Source organism: Sander vitreus, chromosome 12 (genome assembly GCF_031162955.1).
Source record: "Sander vitreus isolate 19-12246 chromosome 12, sanVit1, whole genome shotgun sequence".
Taxonomy (NCBI): Eukaryota; Metazoa; Chordata; class Actinopteri; order Perciformes; family Percidae; genus Sander; species Sander vitreus.
Genome location: NC_135866.1, coordinates 12,596,136 through 12,616,048, shown reverse-complemented (window position 1 = coordinate 12,616,048; position 19,913 = coordinate 12,596,136). Strand labels below are relative to the sequence as shown.

Genomic DNA, 19,913 nt, shown 5'->3' with positions numbered 1-19,913 from the left:
ATCCACACATTTTGTCTTTCAGAGCATGTATTCCCCACAAAGAAAATTGTCATCGTTTTTGGAGCATAACAGAGGCTCAAATGTGCATGATACCCGAGGCCTTAACCGTGAGCAGCAATGTTTTGTAGCAGACTGTAAAACTAGCCACCTATCTACAATTATGTTTGTCTTCATATTGTTGTGGTCATTAGTTTCCGAAATGGACCATGGAGTTGTTGTTTGTTCATTAGAGGAGGTTTGTTCATTTCTGGTTAACATGCTGCCATGTTCCAGAGACAGCTGTCACCCAGGGCATTAGCAGTCTGAAAGCATCACCACAGTGTGTCTGCTTTGAATCTAAACTTTTATTTCCCAGGTCAGGAGTGTGACATTCAATGAAGCCGAGTGTGTCTCAAGTGTACGTAGCTCAATAATTAATAACCGCTCTCCCAGGTGAGCTCAAATTGGGACACGTTAATGTTGCAGAGCCCCGCCACAGGGCTGCAGCGACCCCAAAGCCATCTCCGACAGACACCTCACCTTTTGTGGCTGTGCGTTTTTTCTCCCTCTCCTTGTGGCCCCACGGTGCATGCATTAGAAGAAAAGTTATTTTGAGCTGTAAGAAATTCAAATGAAGCCCCCACATGCTAACTTTTCCAGAGCATCCAGACCTTTGAGATTCGACAGCCATCCTTAAAGCACAAGGGTCTGGGATAACAAACGGCATGTTTGAAGTGCTCCTTGGAGAATGCAGATGTGCACACACACACACACACACACACACACACACACACACACACACACACACACGTACACACACAAATGCAAGACACAAGACCCACACAATTGCCTCCCCCTTAGCTTTCTAGCGTGGACTATGGTTTAATTAAAGCACAAATGTATGGTATATGTTTTAAGTGCCAGCGAGTTGTGTGTTTATATGATGGTGAATGTAGTCTAAGTATGCATGAATAAGTAGCGCAACACCATGAATATTTATATTGTCAATATAATTAGCGATGTAGACTAATGGAGGCCATGTTTTGCACTTGAAGCCATGCCAATTTTTTGTGGTTGTTTATTTTCTGGCTTGTTGTCCCCACAGTAGTGCTAAATAAAGAGCATCATTATTCCCAAATCATTATGCATCCTCTAGCTCTACTGCCATGAGTAGGACCACTCTAGCTTCACTGTTAATATCTAAATTGTTCTCTGTCTTTTGTTTTCAATTATATAGCAACATACATACAATGTTTTTTTCTATTGTTGATAGTGCATTCATTTGTTTGTAATTAAGTAATTTTCCTTGCCATTTGACATAGTCTCCAATTTTTATTCAGGCAGATGCAAATATGATGTTGCCTTTGATCCCTTAATGCAGGCAAGGCTCTACTCTAGTTTACCACAGTCAACAATAGGAAGAGTGGGTCATCTTACAGGGACAATTTTTGAAATTTACAGCACTTGTAAAGTCATGCACTAACGTTCATAAATGTCTTCTCCTCTGTCCCTGTGTCTCCGTCCCTTGTACGGGTGCAGTATTTGTCCAGGCCAATAAGCTCCAGCAGCACATCTTCTCTGCACACGGCCAGGAGGATAAGATCTACGACTGCTCGCAGTGCCCACAGAAGTTCTTCTTCCAGACAGAGTTACAGGTGAGCCTCGGGGTGGCGTAGCAAAAGAGCCACCAGCAGAAGCTACGACCGCTAATCACACATGACAGCTTAACAAACACTAAACGCCGCTCACTGCACTCCGGCTATGCCCTCCATCCCGGCTGGGATGAGAGACTCAGAAGGAATTATTTCAGTCCGTTTTCAAAACTCATTTGTGATGTGCAGATATGATTTGATTTGCTTATTAGACCAGCAGAGCACTAAAATATCTGGAATTAGAGGATTAGTGGAATGTTCGTTTTTGAAGAGGTAATTACATACAGTGCAGAGGCAAAAACACAGTTGAGTCAATACGCCTGCATCTCCCCTCCTAATCACAGAGGAGGCCTCATGGCTAAATATGAGCTTTGTCCTCTGGGAGACCGTATCTGCCCTTCAACAAAGTTAGTAGTTGGACTTATGAACTCACAACGTTAGAGAGATAATCCATTTTCTAGCAATCTTTTTCTCTGGTCCTTGGAGAACCTGAAAAAATGAAACAGACCTTATTATATTATTTCACTGCGGTGGTGTTTTCAAACAGCACTGTTTTGTTTGGGGGATTCTTTACTATACACATGGCACACTTCTCATATCCAGATCTTTTTGTAATACCTTTTGAAACTGAATGATTAAAATATAAGTAGTCTATAACCATCAGGTTCAGTCCAATCAATGAAATTATTCTTAATTTGCCTTAAAGCGCAGAAAGAAACCACAAGCTTCTGACTTCATCCTCCAAGCGCATCTATCTGAAACTTGGATTAGCCGCACTATGTATTAGTGGGTTGCCAGAGGAAGTATCCAGGGCTTGGCCGCCCATTGATCGGCAACAGTTTTCATATTGAGATTCAGGTTGTTAACACAGAGGCGTGTGTCTGCCAGGAGGAAGGTGAATGTGATCATTATCTGCTGGTCATTTGAGCATCGCAACCATGAATAAAACAAGTCCTGATCCACCTAGATGCAAATCCACCACAAAGAAGGTTATTTAACAAGCCTAGTGCTCCACCAAACTGCTTACATAGAGTCTTTTCATTCATGCCGAGGCCTCCTGTTTATCGCATTTTCATCTCTCATTGGTACAAGTGTTCTCTATATAGCAAGGGTTGCTGCCGGTACCTGTAAACAATCTCAAATAACCTGGGGATATTTTCCTACTTTTTTTGTTTGACATTTTTTGGAATGAAGTGATCTCCACCTCCCGGAGGTGTTGTTTCATGCATGATTATATTGTTTTACACACTGTGTGAAAAGACAAGAGTAGAACATGAAAGACCTATGGCACTTTGTTGTGAAACGGGGTTCTGAAAGGAGAGCAGGAATGAGCTCGGGGGATAAGACGATCATTACACTCAACCTGTGCCATGCTCTAAAGGCAGTCCCTTGTGACTGCATGCACACACTCTCTCAAATACCTATGTGGCTCATATGGATGCGTTACTGTTTCTTATCACATTCATACAGAAAAATACACAACATCAGTTTATTTATACTGTGACCAACTCAAAGCTTTTTTCATAGATTCACACCTTCTTTATCTTAAGATGCAACTTCTGAACTTTGTAATGGTGGATGTTACATTTGCCTTTTTCACTGTCTATAGTTTAGTTTAGACTTTAACAAACAGGATTTGCAGGTTTCAGGTTGGAGTCTTGTTTTTAATTGTTGTTTGTTTGGGGTTTCCATTTCCCATGCATCACACTTAAAAATGTCTCACTGAGACGGGGCCGTCGTTTGTCAGTCTGTCTGAAGTGGAGCTGTCTTCCAGCAGCGAGAGAAGTGGAAGCTCTCTCTCTCTTTGCCAGGTCTTGAGTTTGGAGTTTCTCCCTGACACTCTGGCCCACTCACAGGCTGCCTGGGCTCCTCATCTCTCACAGTAGTCGGAGGGGTCAAAGGGCCAGTGCAAGCTGGGAGAAGGAGCGGCGAGAGGGAGAGCTGCCACGGCAGGTAAAGAGAAGCAGGAACGATATTTTATTAATTTGCTGCTGAGATCCTGAAACAGACCAAAGGCTGTGACAGGTATCCAGTGCACCGCTCCACATCCTCCCCCACCGCCTCCCCCTGTGAACTCTACCCTGCGAGGGGCTAGCCAATTTTCGCCAGCCTGTCGAGATGGATGATGAGAGAGCATCCGTCTAATCAGCCCTCCTAGGACCCCCCGCCCAGCTGCCCCCCTCAGACTGGCCAGATTGACTGACTCCTGGGCCTGTGTGCCCCAGAATCCAGATTCCAAAGGAGAATAATATCTTTTGCTCTCCCTCTCCCTCTTTCCTCTTTCTTTCACAGACAAAAAAAATAAGCACTGAGACGCATAGACCACCATTCCCCTCAAAACTCTCCAGAGGACTCCCCTCCACCATCACACACACTCACACAGCCTCCACCCTGCGCATCCCTCTGCCCATTAAAATATGAAGCAAAGTCTAGCTATTTCATGAGGTGCTGATGGGGAGGGCAAGCAGGCTGGCAGTGCAGCACTCTCTCTGACCCTCAACTACTGGCCACCCCTTGAGCAACTATAGGAGACATGGCCTCACTACATCCTCTCTCCCAAATAAGACCCACTGCCCTGTCATTTTAAAAGCAGCTGCAGCCTTATGAGAAAAACAATGTCCCTGGGTTCTAGCGAAGGCCACATTGCAATGTGCAACTTGATAATAAACTTCCTTTTCCCTTTGCGTTGGCTTCAGACACAGTAGCTTTTCACAATGCGAATGGAACTGAGCCACTGACAATGCTGCTAGGCTGGATTAATTAGCCAGATTCATTAACTGATGTATGTGCCGTATATTAGCCATAGCTTAAATCTGTCATTTCTCTAAGTGCAGTTCACTTGTGAAGAAACACACAAGCTCAGCTCCTCCAGCAATGCGGTGTACTGCAGGGCTGCAATCGGATTCTTCTCTCTCCCAATGGTCCCAATTCCTCCAAAGACAGAACAATGAGATTGAAGTTACACAACAGTGAAGATGACATTTTCTGCTTGAGATTCCCTTGGTCCTTTTAAGCTGGGCTGTCTTTTTTCCCCTCCATCCTCCAATTTCATTATCATTCCTCGGAAGTGACACGAGATTGTAAGTCATGTGTTAAGTTGCGCCGCAATCGACGGAGGAGTGGAAGGAGGACTGGGGTACTGTATGACTTCTCCCTCTCCTCAGACGCCCGCAGGACATGTACCTTAATTGGAGTGTCTTTTAAAAGGATTCCTTCAAAGACAATCCAAAGCTCCCTGGCCTTAATGAGTGCTGAAAGTGACAAGAGCACATCTGCATCATGTTCTACTTCCCCACACAAATGAGATTCTCCGCTCCCCGTGTGATAGCCATTATTGCTAAGCTGTGACCAATTCCACTGTTTTAATTAAGCATATTTATAGGCTTCACGGTCACTAGGTGTAAACAGCTACGCGGCGCATAATGTCCGTCTAAAACCGAAAATAGGGAGAAAAATGAGAGATGGACAGTCGCAGAGAAAGGAGGGAGTAGGGGGGGAGAGTGCATGAAACAGGTTAAATGTATCCAAAGTGTGTATCCAGTGTGCTGCATTTTTATATTATAATGCATGGAATAACTAAAGTTGATTCTATGAATGATAGCTCTTCAAAACAATATTTTAGGCCTTTCTTTTCCCCCCTTACTTTTCATTTCAAATTTTAAGAATGACACTTTTCAGCATTAAGCACAGAGACCTAATTCCCCAGAAGTTTTTCTTTCCTTTATCTTTTTTATGAATTTTAAAATATGCCCCCAAAAACGCCCCAACTGCCCCGAGTCCCAAAAGTGTCGCACAAAAGCAAAGCTTCATGTGTTTGTCCCTAAGCGGCTCTCAAACACCCCATTTTCTCTGAATATCTTGATCTGCCAAATATGACAGCTCTTCACGCTTTTGAAAGTTGTATATGTATTTTCTTTCTTTTATATGACAACTTGTTTTCTTCTTCATCACCCCAGGTGCTCAGAATTCTGTCACAATTTCAAAAAGTTGCACTACAAAATAAAAGAACAATGACTTAGAAAAAAAACACAGCAGCTTGTGAGGCGCCATCATTAATATTTAAGCTTATTTATAATTATGTACAACACTGTACACACACTGTAAATGGGGACATAAACATCCTTAGATGACTAGAGATGTATCACAATAGTGGTGTTCTAGTTTTGTAGGTGGATCAGAATAAGACAGCATGACAGACCTAATGATCCTGGGAGGATATTCTCTTTCTCAATGTGTGTGTGTGTGTGTGTGTGTGTGTGTGTGTGTGTGTGTGTGTGTGTGTGTGTGTGTGTGTGTGTGTGTGTGTGTGTGTGTGTGTGTGTGTGTGTGTGTACAGCTATGTATTTGTCTTTGTGTCTGTCTCTCCCAGGGTCTGATATGTGCATGCAAACACATTGTCTGGAGGGAGACATGACAAAAACTCCCAGAAGCCTTTGAGCTGTTCTTTTTTTCTTTTTCCTGTGTTGCGCCACTGGGGAAAGTTAAATCCAAACAAAGAGGAGACGCTTGGTGTACTGTGCTAGAAGCCATCACCGGATCTCTTCCTCAAACATCTCTCCTTTACTTTTCTTAGTTGACTTTTTCAGCAACTTTGATAAATGCCATTATAAGCGCTTCTCACAGGTTTAATCTACTGCCTGTAGTGATTTGGTTTTCAAGTGTCTATTACGCTGTTGATGTTAACAAAATGCAGCAGAGGCCAAAATAAACAGCATTAGAACAGTTATTCCCTCTTGAATTTACTATTCACACAACGCACCACCGAAGCAATTTAACTCTTCAGTTCTAGAAAAGGATGCTGAGTGACACTGGTCAATTCAAAGTTTCGCTCCTCCATTTCGTTGGGAAAACATGAGAGTGCAGAATCGACTCTCGCCTTCCCATAGAAGTGCGGAAATGCACTAGCAAATTTAGTCCTCAACATTTTCCGCATTTGTGAAGTGGCATATCTAGCAGCACAGGAGAGGGAGGGGGGCCAGACACTCTGTAGCATCCCTAGTCAAAGTCTGTCCCTGACTGAAGTGGTTAAATGTGAGAGTAATTGTGTTTTGTTTCTGGGACTGACATGTGGAACCCCATGGACCCCATCTCCCTCCCAGTGACAGGCAGAGATCCTCCCCCCTCGCTCTGTCTAATTAGAGGATGTAGCCCAGGGCTCATGTCCCAGGAAGACCCATCCCCCTCCCAAGATGGCTCCCCTAAGAAAGCCCTTAATTGGGTTCTTTAGTCATAGTCTTCATTTTGGCTGGAAAGGCATCTGCGTGTTGCTATCACCTCAGAATACAGTTTGTATCGCTCTCTTGTGTTATTTTTTTCTACCTCTCTTTTTTTTCTCCCTCTCGCTGGCCCTCTCTCTATTGCTTTCCCTCTCTCCCTCTCCCCGTCTCCCACTCTCTCCTCACTTAATGAGGCCCCATAATAACACAGCAGTTGTGCAGTTGTTTTGCTACCTCAGTCAAACAGCAGGATCACTGCATAGTGTGTTTCTAGTACCATTCACTTGTCTACTTAGACAGGGTAATGAGTATCATTTGGAGCTACAAAGCACCAGCCCACAAAAAGGGTGGTCCGTCATCTCCGATTACACCTCGAAAGCATTTGGTTGGGGTAGTTAGCCATCTAATCAAAGCATTTCAAGCATTATGGATTTATTAGATATTTTTACAAGTGTTCAGCGTGAATATCTCTATAGGTAAAATGACACATATGGAAGACATTAAAATCCATTGCTGTTGTCAAGTCCTAGCCTAGTGCTGTTACTGTACGACCATGACTCCCCGGGCACCTCACTTCAAACAAGACAGTCTGTTACCAAGGAGACCAGGCCGGTTGTGGCACAACAGTGTTTGGGGTCAACCCTCCCTACGGCCTGATAAGTGATGACTGTGGAGAATGCCAACTGCTGTATTATTTATTTATTTGATTGTGTTCTTCATTGGCTAAACTAGCTAGCAGTAAGCATGGCCTGAGGTCAAAGCAGGAAAGGATTACTCCCTCAGTGGACTGGTCAACAGTAGGGAATGCACAAAGGGAGGACTGAGTCAATACTGGACCGAGTTCAACACACCATTAAAGATCAAGGCAGAATACAGCACTCTGGTCTTTCTCCACAGCAGTTTTGAATGATAACAAAATACTTCACACGGTGGCAGAACTTTCACAAAATTACCCAAGCCACAATGGGGTCGTTACTGACCAATCTTTAGCTTAAAGTCACCCTGTAGTCTGGAGCCTCAAAGAAAGACCACAGGTTCTTTGTTTTAGTATCATTTGATGGCGTCCTCTTATGCGGTAATTAAATTCCTAAGTGATGACTACGGGTATGCACAAGTCTCAGTGGCTTAGTGCACACTCCCCGTGCTCCAGATGCAGCTATGCAGATGTATGCATGTAAGCCATGCAGGGTAGGAGAGAAACTCGGCACAGACTGATAAGACTTTTAATCAGAGCTTAGAGGGGGATGTTTACAGTTTTGACGGTTCCTTCAAATTTCTGATTATAGATAAACCAAATAAGACACTTTAGCCGCAGGGGTTATGACTGTGTTTCACTCTCCTAATTAAATAGTTTCTTTAACAAGTAATCTTTACTGTAACTAAGACTTACTTGACTCACAATAGCAAATATATGCTTTACAGTTGGACTAGCATGTTAACTGTCAAAATGTGAATTATTTTTTACATTTTGTTACAAGTTTTTTTTTTGTCAGACATGTACAACTACAATATTTGTAGATAATACCCCCCAAACTGTGTTATGATCTGTTCTATAGTTGCACTTCTTCCTGCTTGGCTTTTTATACCTTTTTATACCATTTTTTACCCTGTACTCATTAAAAAAAATTATTATAGGTTAATTACATTTTGGCTTCATTTTTTTGATTATTTTTTTAAATTATTTTACATGATACTGGCATACACAGCACTTGTCATTCAAACAATGTAATTACAGCAATTTCAACTGTATTAGTTAACAGCCTTGTAAAGATGAATGCATTTATTGTGCTTTTATTACGTTTTAGTTCTACTACTGTACTAATTTTAATTTAGGTAACATTTTTATGCAATATATAAATAATTGTCAATAACACTGTAATCCCGAATTAGTTGATTTTACTAGAAATGTGCGTGGAAACCCGTTGCCTTAAACCATTTAAGTTTTTAGACAAGGTGAAACTTAACAGGTCAAGTTGTATTAACACAGACTGGTAGTTTGATGCAGTAGACAAATCAAGTTTATAAGTAGTCATTACTAAAAATCATTAGTAAACATATGTTACTTGAAAGTTAATAAATTAAAACATTAGCTCTACTTATCAAAATTATAGTACGAATTCAAACTTATAACTTAGTTTTTTTCTTTATAACAGTATAGTGTTAAGATTTCAATACATTCATTCCAGTAAAACAGAAAGGATGACAATGCAGGCATGGATTTGTTTGTCCATACACTCTCTCACTGCCCAGACCCCATACCACCCATTTGAGGAATACATAATGTGACAAATTCTGTTCAATTCAGTGGTCAGCTCTACACTTGTGTAAAGTGCTTTGTTTGTTATAGAAGCCTTGAAAAGGCCATGGCTTAAAAAGTTGTTACTGCTCACTCAGCTCTCTAATCGCTCGATACAAGCTGGATAACGCCAGGTAGAAGAGCAGACGCAATGTACTTAACATGTGAGCTGCAGGTATTAACATTATGCTAATCAAACATTGTTGCGATTAAGCTTTACATCTTCTCTCTGTGATGTTGGACATTGTGAAGATTGTCTTTAATACAGCGAGATCAGATGAAAGAGCGAATGTGTCTGCTAGGTCGCTGGACTTCCTTTGTAGAGCTGATGTAAGAGATGCACCTCTGTTGCCTCACTGGAGACCGGGTGCTATCGATGGAGGCCAGAGCAATGGGGAACGACACAAAGAATGATTAGTTAATAAATCAACTCCCCAGCCTACTTGCTCTTTCTCGCTCTCTGCTCTTCCCCAATCGTTCCCCATTTTTTCTCACCCTCTCCCTCTCTGCGGCAGTGTTAAATTCCTAAGACATGTTGCACCTGTTTGCATGGGTACACAAGACCCCTGCCGGATGTTCCCCCTCCTCTCCCACTACCCCTGAGGGCGTTGCAGTAGGGTGATGTAATCAGATGAAAGTGGTGGTTTTAACGGTGGTACAGAGCCGTTGAGGAGGAAGAGGCTCGCTCCGAGCCAATGCAGCCAGTCTTCATCAGGGAGAAGCGGGTGCGCTTTATTGATCAGAGCAAAATTTTATTTAGTGGAGAATTGACTGCTATGGTTTACCTGAAGACTGCTGGTAACTGGGCCCTGCAGCAGGCTTGTGTGGCCAGCAGGTGGTTGAAAGGATCGAGGAGGAGATTAAGGGTTGCATAGAAGGGAAGGAAATGGATGATAAGAGGAATGGCAGAGTTTCAGGGGGAATAGGATGGCATCGAAGGAGGCCGTTAGGATGAGAGCTAAAAGGCTTAATGGAGGGCATCTAATCCTAAATTGCAGTGATTCTGGTGTGACACCATTAGTGACATCCTCCTTACCAGGGCAATGGATATTTTGGTCATTTTCTTGCACACATCTAGTTTGACATGTATGGTTGGGTACTATAAGTATTTAACTTATACAATGTTGGTGCAGAGGTACCTGACGAACTTGACAAGGATGAAAATTGGGAAGTGATTTTTCCCCCCCTCCCTCCCTCCCTTCCACCTTCCATACTCATACACAGAACAGTTTATAGCTACTCTGCAGAGTTCAGTATCCACAGAGATAAAGGTATCAGTTTCATTTTCTTTTAACATTTTTTCCCCCTCTTTTCCTCTATTTCCCTTTAGTCTGCATGGCTGCCACAGCCACTGAAGTCGTTTAACACTGTCCTTGAGAAAGCCCTCAGTGAGAAAACTCCTGACATGTTTAAGGAAAAGGTAGAATGCAGTGTGTGTCAGACAGAGCTGGGACATGCAGAGGGGGGAGCCATTCCCCAGAGAGGTTATTTTCCCCTCTAATAGCTGTTACGAGCCCTACATTATATCCAAGGAGCTACGTTCCTTTGGGGTCCACAGACACACACACACACACACACACACACACACACACACACACACACACACACACCTAGATGCACTGGCACACTCACACAAAGGCATGCACACTCAGTTGTGCAAAATTTTTCGCTCTCTGTTTCTCTCTCTTCCACACACACACACACACACACACACACAGTCCTAGCCGCTTTGCTCTCCTCGTGTCAATATCCTGCCATTTGAAGTCACGTACTGCAGGGGCTTCTGGGAGTCGCCAAGGAGCCAGGCTGACGGGTAATGGGCCGCATTCATTAATAAGGTTGCTGTGCTCCTGTCCCTCCTCAGCAACGCCAAGGATGTCTTCACCGGGGGGTAGGGGGTTGGTGGAGTGTGAGGAGGGGGAGGAGGTGAGGCGAGAGAGAGAGAGAGAGAGAGAGAGAGAGAGAGAGAGAGAGAGAGAGAGCGAGAGAGAGAGCGTCCCGTGGGGAGTCTCCTCCCAGACTCACTTAAAGGAGCTTTATTTCAGCAAGAGAGAAGAGAGGGAAAAAGAGGAGCTGTCCGGGGCCACCTCTTTAAAAAAGGGAGAGCAGGGCCCAAGCGAGCCACGCTAACCCTTACAGGGGTCACACTCCTGCTCTCCGTCAAACAGCTTATTACCCCACCTGTCGGGAAGTAATCGCCCTAGCTGAAAGGAAAGCTGTCGAGGTGTTTAAATGCTTTATATGGAGGCAGCTGAAAGGGTAAAGAGGGAAGGAATGAATGCAAGGGGGGCTAATAGTCGTCTCCGAGCGCTGCCCGAGAGACTCTGCACCAACAGGACTGAAGGTGACTGCTGTGGTAAACCTTCTCACTGAGGTTGCACTAATCATTTTAGATTGTCTCCTCCTTACCGTTTTATTTTAAAACTAGAAAATGTCATTTCACATCCTTGTTCACTCATATCTGTGCAGAACAAAATGTATGTGTGCACTCACTGAGGTGTGTGTGTATTTGTGCATGCATGCGTGCTGATGACTCTGTGACAGGTGTGTCTAGTCCATGCCAGTTTAGAGAGTCCAAGGCCGTGTTTTAAACAGAGCGCAGCAAGTGGGGCATGTAGTTTGCATTAAAGGGATTAGCAGTCACTTCAAAAGATGACCTGGATTCAGCCCACCAGGGACACCAGTTACACACCCCCTGGTCCACACTCCCTTTAAAGAACCTGGCACAGCTGCCCCACTACAACCACTCTCAACGGTCTGTGTGTGTGCCTGCATAAATTTGGGAGATACAGCAAAACAGAATGATCTCATCAGCTTGTTATTCTGTCATAGTGAATTGTGCACCGTAACATATTTATCAAATCGTTGGCGGCCTCACCTGCACATCAAGTATTTCTCAACTTCTCTTTCCTGCACTGTACATTTGAAGCAAATTCAATACATGTAGGCACTGCATAGGAGGATATTGTGTCAGGTGTGTCAGTGCCTTGTTATGGATTTGTTTCCATGGACACAGTCTTTGATCAGGAGGCAGGATTTCTGAGGAATGGCATGTTATCTGTCAGTGGTCTTGTGCCTTTGTGTTAGACCACAACTTAACTATGCTTAATCCCAAAGCCCACACAGGCTGAAATCCTGTGCAAGTTAATTGGAGCTGGATAATGAAAGCCTAATAATGACAATGTTCAAATGTCAAGATAATCAAAAGAGTTGTCAATTACGTGTTATGATTGCATTATGATTACAACAATACATTTCAAGGTTTAGAACATTAGTAGAATGGAAGATGAATAATGTACACTGTCCATTTAATGAAAAGGAAGGAAAATGAAAGACACATTTGTTGTATGTGATCATAATGTTTCCCCTGCTTCTTTTTGTGTCCTTGCAGAACCACGCGTTGACTCAGCACAGCAGCTAACGTGGCAAAGATCAGCGCCGTGGCCAAGAACAAGGATCACATGACGCAGAGAATAATGTCTGACCGCCAATTACCGTCAGTGCAGTTTCCCACTGACTGTCTTGCACTGAACTTTTGATTCAGTTTTACCACGAGGAACCATGCCACAGCAAGAAAAAAGAAAAGCAAAGCAAAGAAAATAAAAGAAAGAGGGGGAAAGAACATAAAAGAACCCTCTCCGTTCTTTACTAACCATTATTTCAAAAATAAAGAAAAAGCCAACTTGTTTGTACATAGGACTCTTCATGTGTTGCTTAACTACAGCTATATTGCAATCTTATGCAGTATTTGCCAATGTACAGTTCAAAATGTTTGTCCAAAAAAAGAGAAGAGGAAAAAAATATATTAATGACATTGTCAATCAGACCACATGGGACTCAACCCAGTTGTGTAAAGGAGAAACAGGGTGCCACTGAGAGCGTAGGAAGCTGTAGGAACCAGCAAGTGTTGTCAGGAGGACTCTTTTCATCAGCGCCACTCTTACTGCGCAGTATGTCGCTCTGTGTCCTCACATGGTCAATCATTATGGGGTAGAAAAGCTTGATTCACCAGCATAAGCTGAGATCTTGTCTGTGTGTCCGTCGTAACATGGCTGCCAGAGGACCAGCTGGGAACGGCGGTGCGACTAATCTGCACTGCCTGTGCTGTAGTTCAGATGAGAGGCAAAAAAAAGGGGAAAGAAAGAAAGAAAAACAACACAGAGAAGAGAAAAACAGGACAGGATGCTGATATATGCAAACGCAGTGACACAGATTTGGAAAAGGCTAGTTCCTCTGGTTGGCTCGTGAACAGAGGCGTGAAGCTCCCATGTGGCTCTCAGAGCATGGGGAAATCTCCAGCCCACTGACTTAACCTGTACATTTCTGTTGTCAATGTTTACTGCTCGTTGAAGCCTGGAGATTACTGGAATTTTTTTTTATCTTTATGTTTTGTTATCCATACTTATTTTTTTGCAACGGGGGGAGTAAATCCATTTGGATTTGGGGTGATGAAGACTGAACATAATTTCAGTCTGTTTTGGGGATATACCGTAGTTACAAAACTCCATCCCTGGCTCTCCTGGAGAGTGCCCAAATACTCCTCTTGTTTCTTTGCAGTGTACCATTGCTCTCTGCTCAAGCTGGAAGCCACTGTGGCATCATACAAAACTTTAAACCATTCTGTTATGTAAATGTTTTGCATTCATTGAACCTGAGATGCACTTTTGTATAAAACTTTAATGTTTTGACATTTTGATTGAGAATTGTTCGTACACAGTTTACAGGAAATCACCATCTCCTGCAGCAAAAGGACAGTTATCTCTGATGTTATTAAAATGTATTGTACAAATATGGAGTTCTGTATTTGGCAGACCTCGTTTTTTTGTGTTGCACATGTGATGGAAATATTAAAAACTGTATGAGGAAATGGCTTCTTTGTCCCTTCATTATCTATCTAAAATACTTGTGTAGCAGTGTATTAATGTGTGCATGTCTGTGAACACAATAAACCCATCAGACAAGACCTATGACAGCGTAACCACGATCATCATCAAAATCTTCCACTGCTTTGTTTTTTTCATTGTATCAAATTGCATCCTATTTTTCCTCACTCCCTCGTGGCTCTCGCTAACAAACATCTGAAGCATCTTAAGGGAGGTCTGTGTTATTAATGACTCCATTACCCATCACCCTGTGCGGTCCCATTCTACACACCCTTGCGCTTGGTCTATTTAGGGAGCATCCAGCACTCCGGGAGACCGACGAAAAGAGTCTTCTGCTTTTGCCGGGTGGGACAAAACCCATGCAACAACATCTGTCTGTCCCAGCAAATGATTCATCAATGGTGACACGCGAGCGGCATAACATTTGTTGAAGCTTTCAGTTTTGTTTTGAAAAGGCTCAGCGCTGCAGCTCATTGTAACTAGGTTACACTGTGAGTAATAAATGACTGTGAACTCATGCTTTATTTTAAAGTGGCTATATGTAACTTTCAGTGTGTTTTAATTCTAGCGAAAGAAATAAGAAAAAAAAATGAAATGGGGGACATAATTTAATGTAGGCTCCTGGCGTACAACCCATAGACTGTTTATACAGTCATTGGTACAACCACATCGCACATTGTAAAGGTTTTTTTATGAATGAAATAGACATATTACATATCTGAGGGCCAATTCGGGCTCGGTTTTGAATCAATTACAATCCCGTAATTGTCTCCATCTGTTAAAAGCCTGACCGAGTGTGAGTCGGTTTTCACCCGTCGTCTGTCACTTTCCCTTTAAGATTTTAGTCGTTCTTTGTTTAATTTCTTTTTTTTTGTGATGACACTGCCCCATTATCAGCTATAACTACAACAGATAACTTCTACAATCAAATTAAAATACAATTAGGCCTATACTGTATAAATAAATCTCATGCTACCTTTTACCTGGCTGCATAGGCTTTTCCGGTGTTACAAAGAAATCTGTGACCCATCAGAACGTGTGACTGTAGAGCCGGTCTACCTGCCGTAAATCATTTTGTGACTTTGCGAGAAAAATCTGACCTGGGCAAAGAAGTGTAAAAAGTGTATAAAAATAGTGTTCTTTTCACTGTTAGTCTCGTTTGCTGTTACAGTTCATTTGTGATCATTAGATAAAAAAATTACACAGTTTCAGAAACATTATAAAGTTACATATTGTAATGTATTTTGTTATAGACTTTATACATAAAACACTGCATATTACCATATATTGTATGCATATTCAAACAGAAATAACAATACAAATCACAATAATATTCCTCTATTGTCTATTATGTGCAGAACACATATAAAGCCATATAAATATTGCCCATCTGGATAATAATATTAAAGATAATTTGTCACAAAAAATGATCACATAGTGTACAGTTTTTTTACAATACATTGAGGTTTCTAAAGCTTGTCGTATTCAATTTTTTTTTATTTTGAGCATAACATCAAATGTGCATGTTGTCTGTCATCTATTAGCTTTTATTACATTGCTATAATGAGGATCAGATGAAGAATGGACTTCAGTGGCAGACTTCTACAATGGAGACACAACCCCTCGGCCGAAGCAGAGATGGTACGGCCCAAAATTTACTGTCATGCTGAATGCAAGCTGGGCATCCATTAAACAACTTTGCTAGCATCTCCCCGTGCCAGGCACTTTTAATAAGCTTCAAGGGCATTTGAACGGGTCCAGAACTTTGCTTTGCCAGAGATGGACTTGCCCACATCATCCATTACATTAAATTGGGTGGCGGCCTCCAGCTCATATTTATGATTTAATTAAATTCACTTGTGAGGCATATCAGAACCACTACGGCCTCTCTTTTTAACGCCAGTCTAAGCAGCAAAACACACGCACACACGCAGCTACACACATGAGTGCATACACAAGCGATATGTTTCTGACACTCGCCCAAGTGTGAGACTTTGTGGGCGCTTTGGCAGGGGCGTTCTCAGGGGTTCATTTAAAGCAATATAATTACACAGCCCCCAAGTATTCTTCCATCAGAAAGCAGCAGAATGGATTGCTTATTCAGAGATAACTTAGCTTGGCTGATCCTCTGCGGTGTCGTCGCCTGAACATAACCTCAATGCAAGTGGCACTCAGTGCTGCTAAGAGTCTGGCCAGTCCATGGTGAAACTGGGCAGTCGGACCAGATGTTTGGGAGTAGCTGTAATGCCATTGTTCCACTCCAGCATGTGTGTGAATTGGCATTTTGGTTGTTTTTTTTCATTTGACAGCATAATACCCATAGTCCCCTAGAGAAAAAGTGGCAGTCTGTGTTAAGACTTTATTAAAGAATTATGAGATCCTACTGAACCTGTGCAGTATGTTGCTATTCAAGAGACTGAGAATGTGCCACTTTATCTAGTATAAGCAACCTGCACAAATGTAGGTACAGTATGCATCCAATGTTTGTCCCTTGTGTTCCAGTGTCCTTGCTATTACTTTTCTTTGGTGCAAAATTTAGTTTGGTGAAAACTCCACATTGTTAGGCTGTGCATTCCTCCCACTGAAGGAGACCTCAGAGACCTCTTATGGCATTCAATATGTGCGCCCAAGCGTGAGATCCAGATCCATTTGGCCGGGAGATCCACTGGGAGTGTCTGGGGTAACCCAATCTCTCAAACCGGCACTCCACATCCAGAGAGCCATCTTTTCACTTCAGCACTGTGTCAGCAAAATGGACGCCTCAACCTCAGTATGTAACCCTGCCACAGTGTTTATGAATCAAACAAAAGGGCCTTTGCATTGTCTTTCGTTTATATCTTGTGTAAATGTGTATACACCCTGTTTCTGTGTCTTTCAAATGCAATTGTAGTAATGAGAATGAAAAAAAAAAAAACTGCTGTGAAAGCTATTTCTCAAATAGTCCTCCTCAGAGTAAAGTTACTTTGCAGACTTTTCTTATGTATAGACGGCAAAGACAGTTCTGAGGTAATAATTAAAAGAAAAGTGCCTGGAGCTGTGAATATCACCTTCAGAGGATATCCACCTTCATCCGACACTTCAAGCTGCAAAACTAGAAAATGTAAATAAATGTATGTAAAAATAAAACATTTATTCTGAGTTGATTTATGTAGGGAAGATTTTTTATCCCTCTATACATTTTCTAAACTGCTTATCCTGTTCAATGTCACAGGGGACTTAAGCCTATCCCACCACACATTGGACAAGAAGCATTTTGGATGAGTCGTCATTCTACCACCAAACTAACACACATATAGACAAACAAACACATTCACACTCGTCCCTCCTCTGTAGCCCCTCATAATGATCCCCCCTGTCTCCTAAACTAGGAGAGCTGAAGGTGAAAATCCCCCTCCAGTCATCTCCCTCTGCCTCACCAGGACAACACTTGAAATAGACAAGGCACTAGATTCTTCTTTGTCTGTGGATGGGATGGGGGAGGATTTCAAAAATGTATTAAACACAGAGCAATAAAATATAGACCAGGTGGGGTCAAATTCACTGCAACTCTCCAGGCTGTGCAGCCAATGTGGCCGGTGTGATGATATGAGGACAAGAAAAGTCTAACAAGAGTAGAGGGAAGGGGGGGGGGGGGAGGAGTATCAATAATGCAGCGTACACTGTATACAGCTGACAGTAAAAATGGAAAACACACTGTCTGAGAGAGAGGACAGTACACCGAATTCTGGGCTAAGTCCCTTGTATCTACGTGGCAGAACATGAATTCATTGGTTAAATGATTTGGGTTCCTTGTGGCTGCTGAAACCAGTTCAAGTGTTTCAGCGCAATTTGAGTGAAAGAAAAAAAAAGACAACACAGATTTTTCTACGATTTAGTGCTTTCAGTGTCTTTAGAAATCTCTGTACATGTACTATTAACACTGATGTGAAATAATCTTTGCTCACTGCCACGAGTTTACTTAATGAACACGGCAGATAAACACTGGTGTGTGTTGCACAAAATGTGGAGAATGATGCCAAAGTCGAAAATAAAAAGGGATTTATTTTTCATTTGATGTTTCTTAATGTTTATTGTATTTATTGTTGATGTATCTGGAATGTCAGATTAACAAATCATTTCAGTTTCATATTTATTTTGCTTGTTATTGGTGATGAAGTGAGAAAAAAAGCTCCATAATGGAGACCCTCTGGAAAACAATTGCCTCATTCTCCCAGTTATGCCGAATTAGTTGACTTTACTAGAAGTTAGCGTGGAAACCCGTTGCCTTTACACAAGGTGAAACTTAACAGGTCAAGTTGTATTAACACAGAGGTAAGTTGATGCAGGTGACAAATCAAGTTTACATTAGTAGTCATTACTAAAAATCATTAGTAAACATAAGAAAAATGTTTATGTTGTCTAAAATAAGCATGTTAAGTTAAAGCTTTAGTGCATCACTTTTTGATATTAATTAACATCCGTTACATTCAAGCCATTGCTCTCTCTGTATTTCTCAGTATGGCTATGTTCAGAAAATGGTGTCGTCCGGTGAGTTTCGCGTGCAGAAAAATCGAGTGAAGATAATTAATAATTTTTAATCCTACACACTATACACACAAACATATGTTTGTTTGATAACAAACATCAAACACTTGGCTATTTTACATTACTAACTAATTATTAGTTCTTATTAATGCATTTTATTTAGTGTTGACGAACTGACCGAAGAGCCGGTTAATTAACCCGACTCGTGTCACTGAACCGGGAGAATCGAGTGCCATACGTCAATGAACCGACTCACTCCTGTTTTTTTTTACCTCATTCATGCCGTTGTGTGTGGCTGGTATTCTTCTGTTACTCTGTGTGTAGTAATCTAGCTCATTAGCGCCTCCACTGGAGTGGTGGTAGAATCAATCAGGAAATGGCCTAGGCCGCGCACCAGGCTACCAAAGAATTTCTAATAAGAGAAGAAGTTCCACTCTCTCGATACTTCCGGCTTCTGAACTGGTTGCAGTTCCACCAGAGTTCCATATAGGGGGCGCTCACAGGCTAGTGCAGAATGAATGGGACTCTATGGAGCTATACCCCTCAAAATCCACTTTTCTCAGGATATCATTTTTTGTCTAGTAATTTGAATGTTGCATTCGAAAGGGGAGGCTAAGAAAATACACACTGCTGGGTGTTAGATTTTTTTAAAGTCGCTTTTTTGTTCTAAAAAGCCTTTTAAAATGTCAATAACGTCATACACATATACGGCCAGAGATACTGCTTTACGGGAAGCTCTGAGTCGCTTCCTTTTTTCTCTCGAGGCATCGACAACACAGCTGACAGGTTAGCCTCTCCCTGTTAATACACGTTCTAGAAAGAGGTTTGCTAATGTTTTAAAGACCACGCCGAAATATTCACTCTGACAATCTGGCTCCGCTTCGGATGCCGTCAAGAGGGAGCTCTGGTCGTAATCAGTCCTTCACTGACCAATCAGCATTCGTTAGCAGAATGCTAGCGTGTTATGGGCAACAACGACTCAACCTGTAAGAAATCAAAAGGACATAAGTACTCATTCATTCAACTTTTGACCTATAATCCATGTTGAACTTGCAAAAACTACAATCAAATCTGAGATTTCTCAACGACAATCAGGTGAAAGAGACAAATTTAGCCGTCTAGCTCCATAGACTCCCATTCATTTAGCACTGGACCGTGATCACCCCCAGTGGAACTCTGGTGGAACTGCAACCAAATTTGGTACAATGGGGCTGAATAGGGAGTGGAAAGGCTTTCCGTAGACCAGCTTTGAGGCTACTGAACGAGACCGAATGTAATCGTGCAACCGGCCGCTCGAGTCTAATGTAATCAAGCGGTGTCTTGGTTCTCGGCAAGTTTGAGTTATTAACGAAGCCTTGTTTCT

The 19,913-nt window shown here is 42.2% G+C and overlaps 1 protein-coding gene across 7 annotated transcripts in view; it reads left to right on the top strand.

Moving 5' to 3' along the window:
• znf521 (zinc finger protein 521) overlaps positions 1 to 14,014 on the top strand; it is a 90,297-nt gene extending 76,283 nt beyond the window's left edge. For all 7 annotated transcript variants that reach the window (XM_078263893.1, XM_078263892.1, XM_078263891.1 and 4 more), the window contains 2 exons: positions 1,519 to 1,634; positions 12,535 to 14,014. In XM_078263893.1, coding sequence (XP_078120019.1) covers positions 1,519 to 1,634; positions 12,535 to 12,564 — 146 coding nt within the window. In that variant the 3' untranslated portion in view covers positions 12,565 to 14,014. The remainder of the gene's footprint in view (positions 1 to 1,518; positions 1,635 to 12,534) is intronic.
• Positions 14,015 to 19,913: the final 5,899 nt, after the last annotated feature.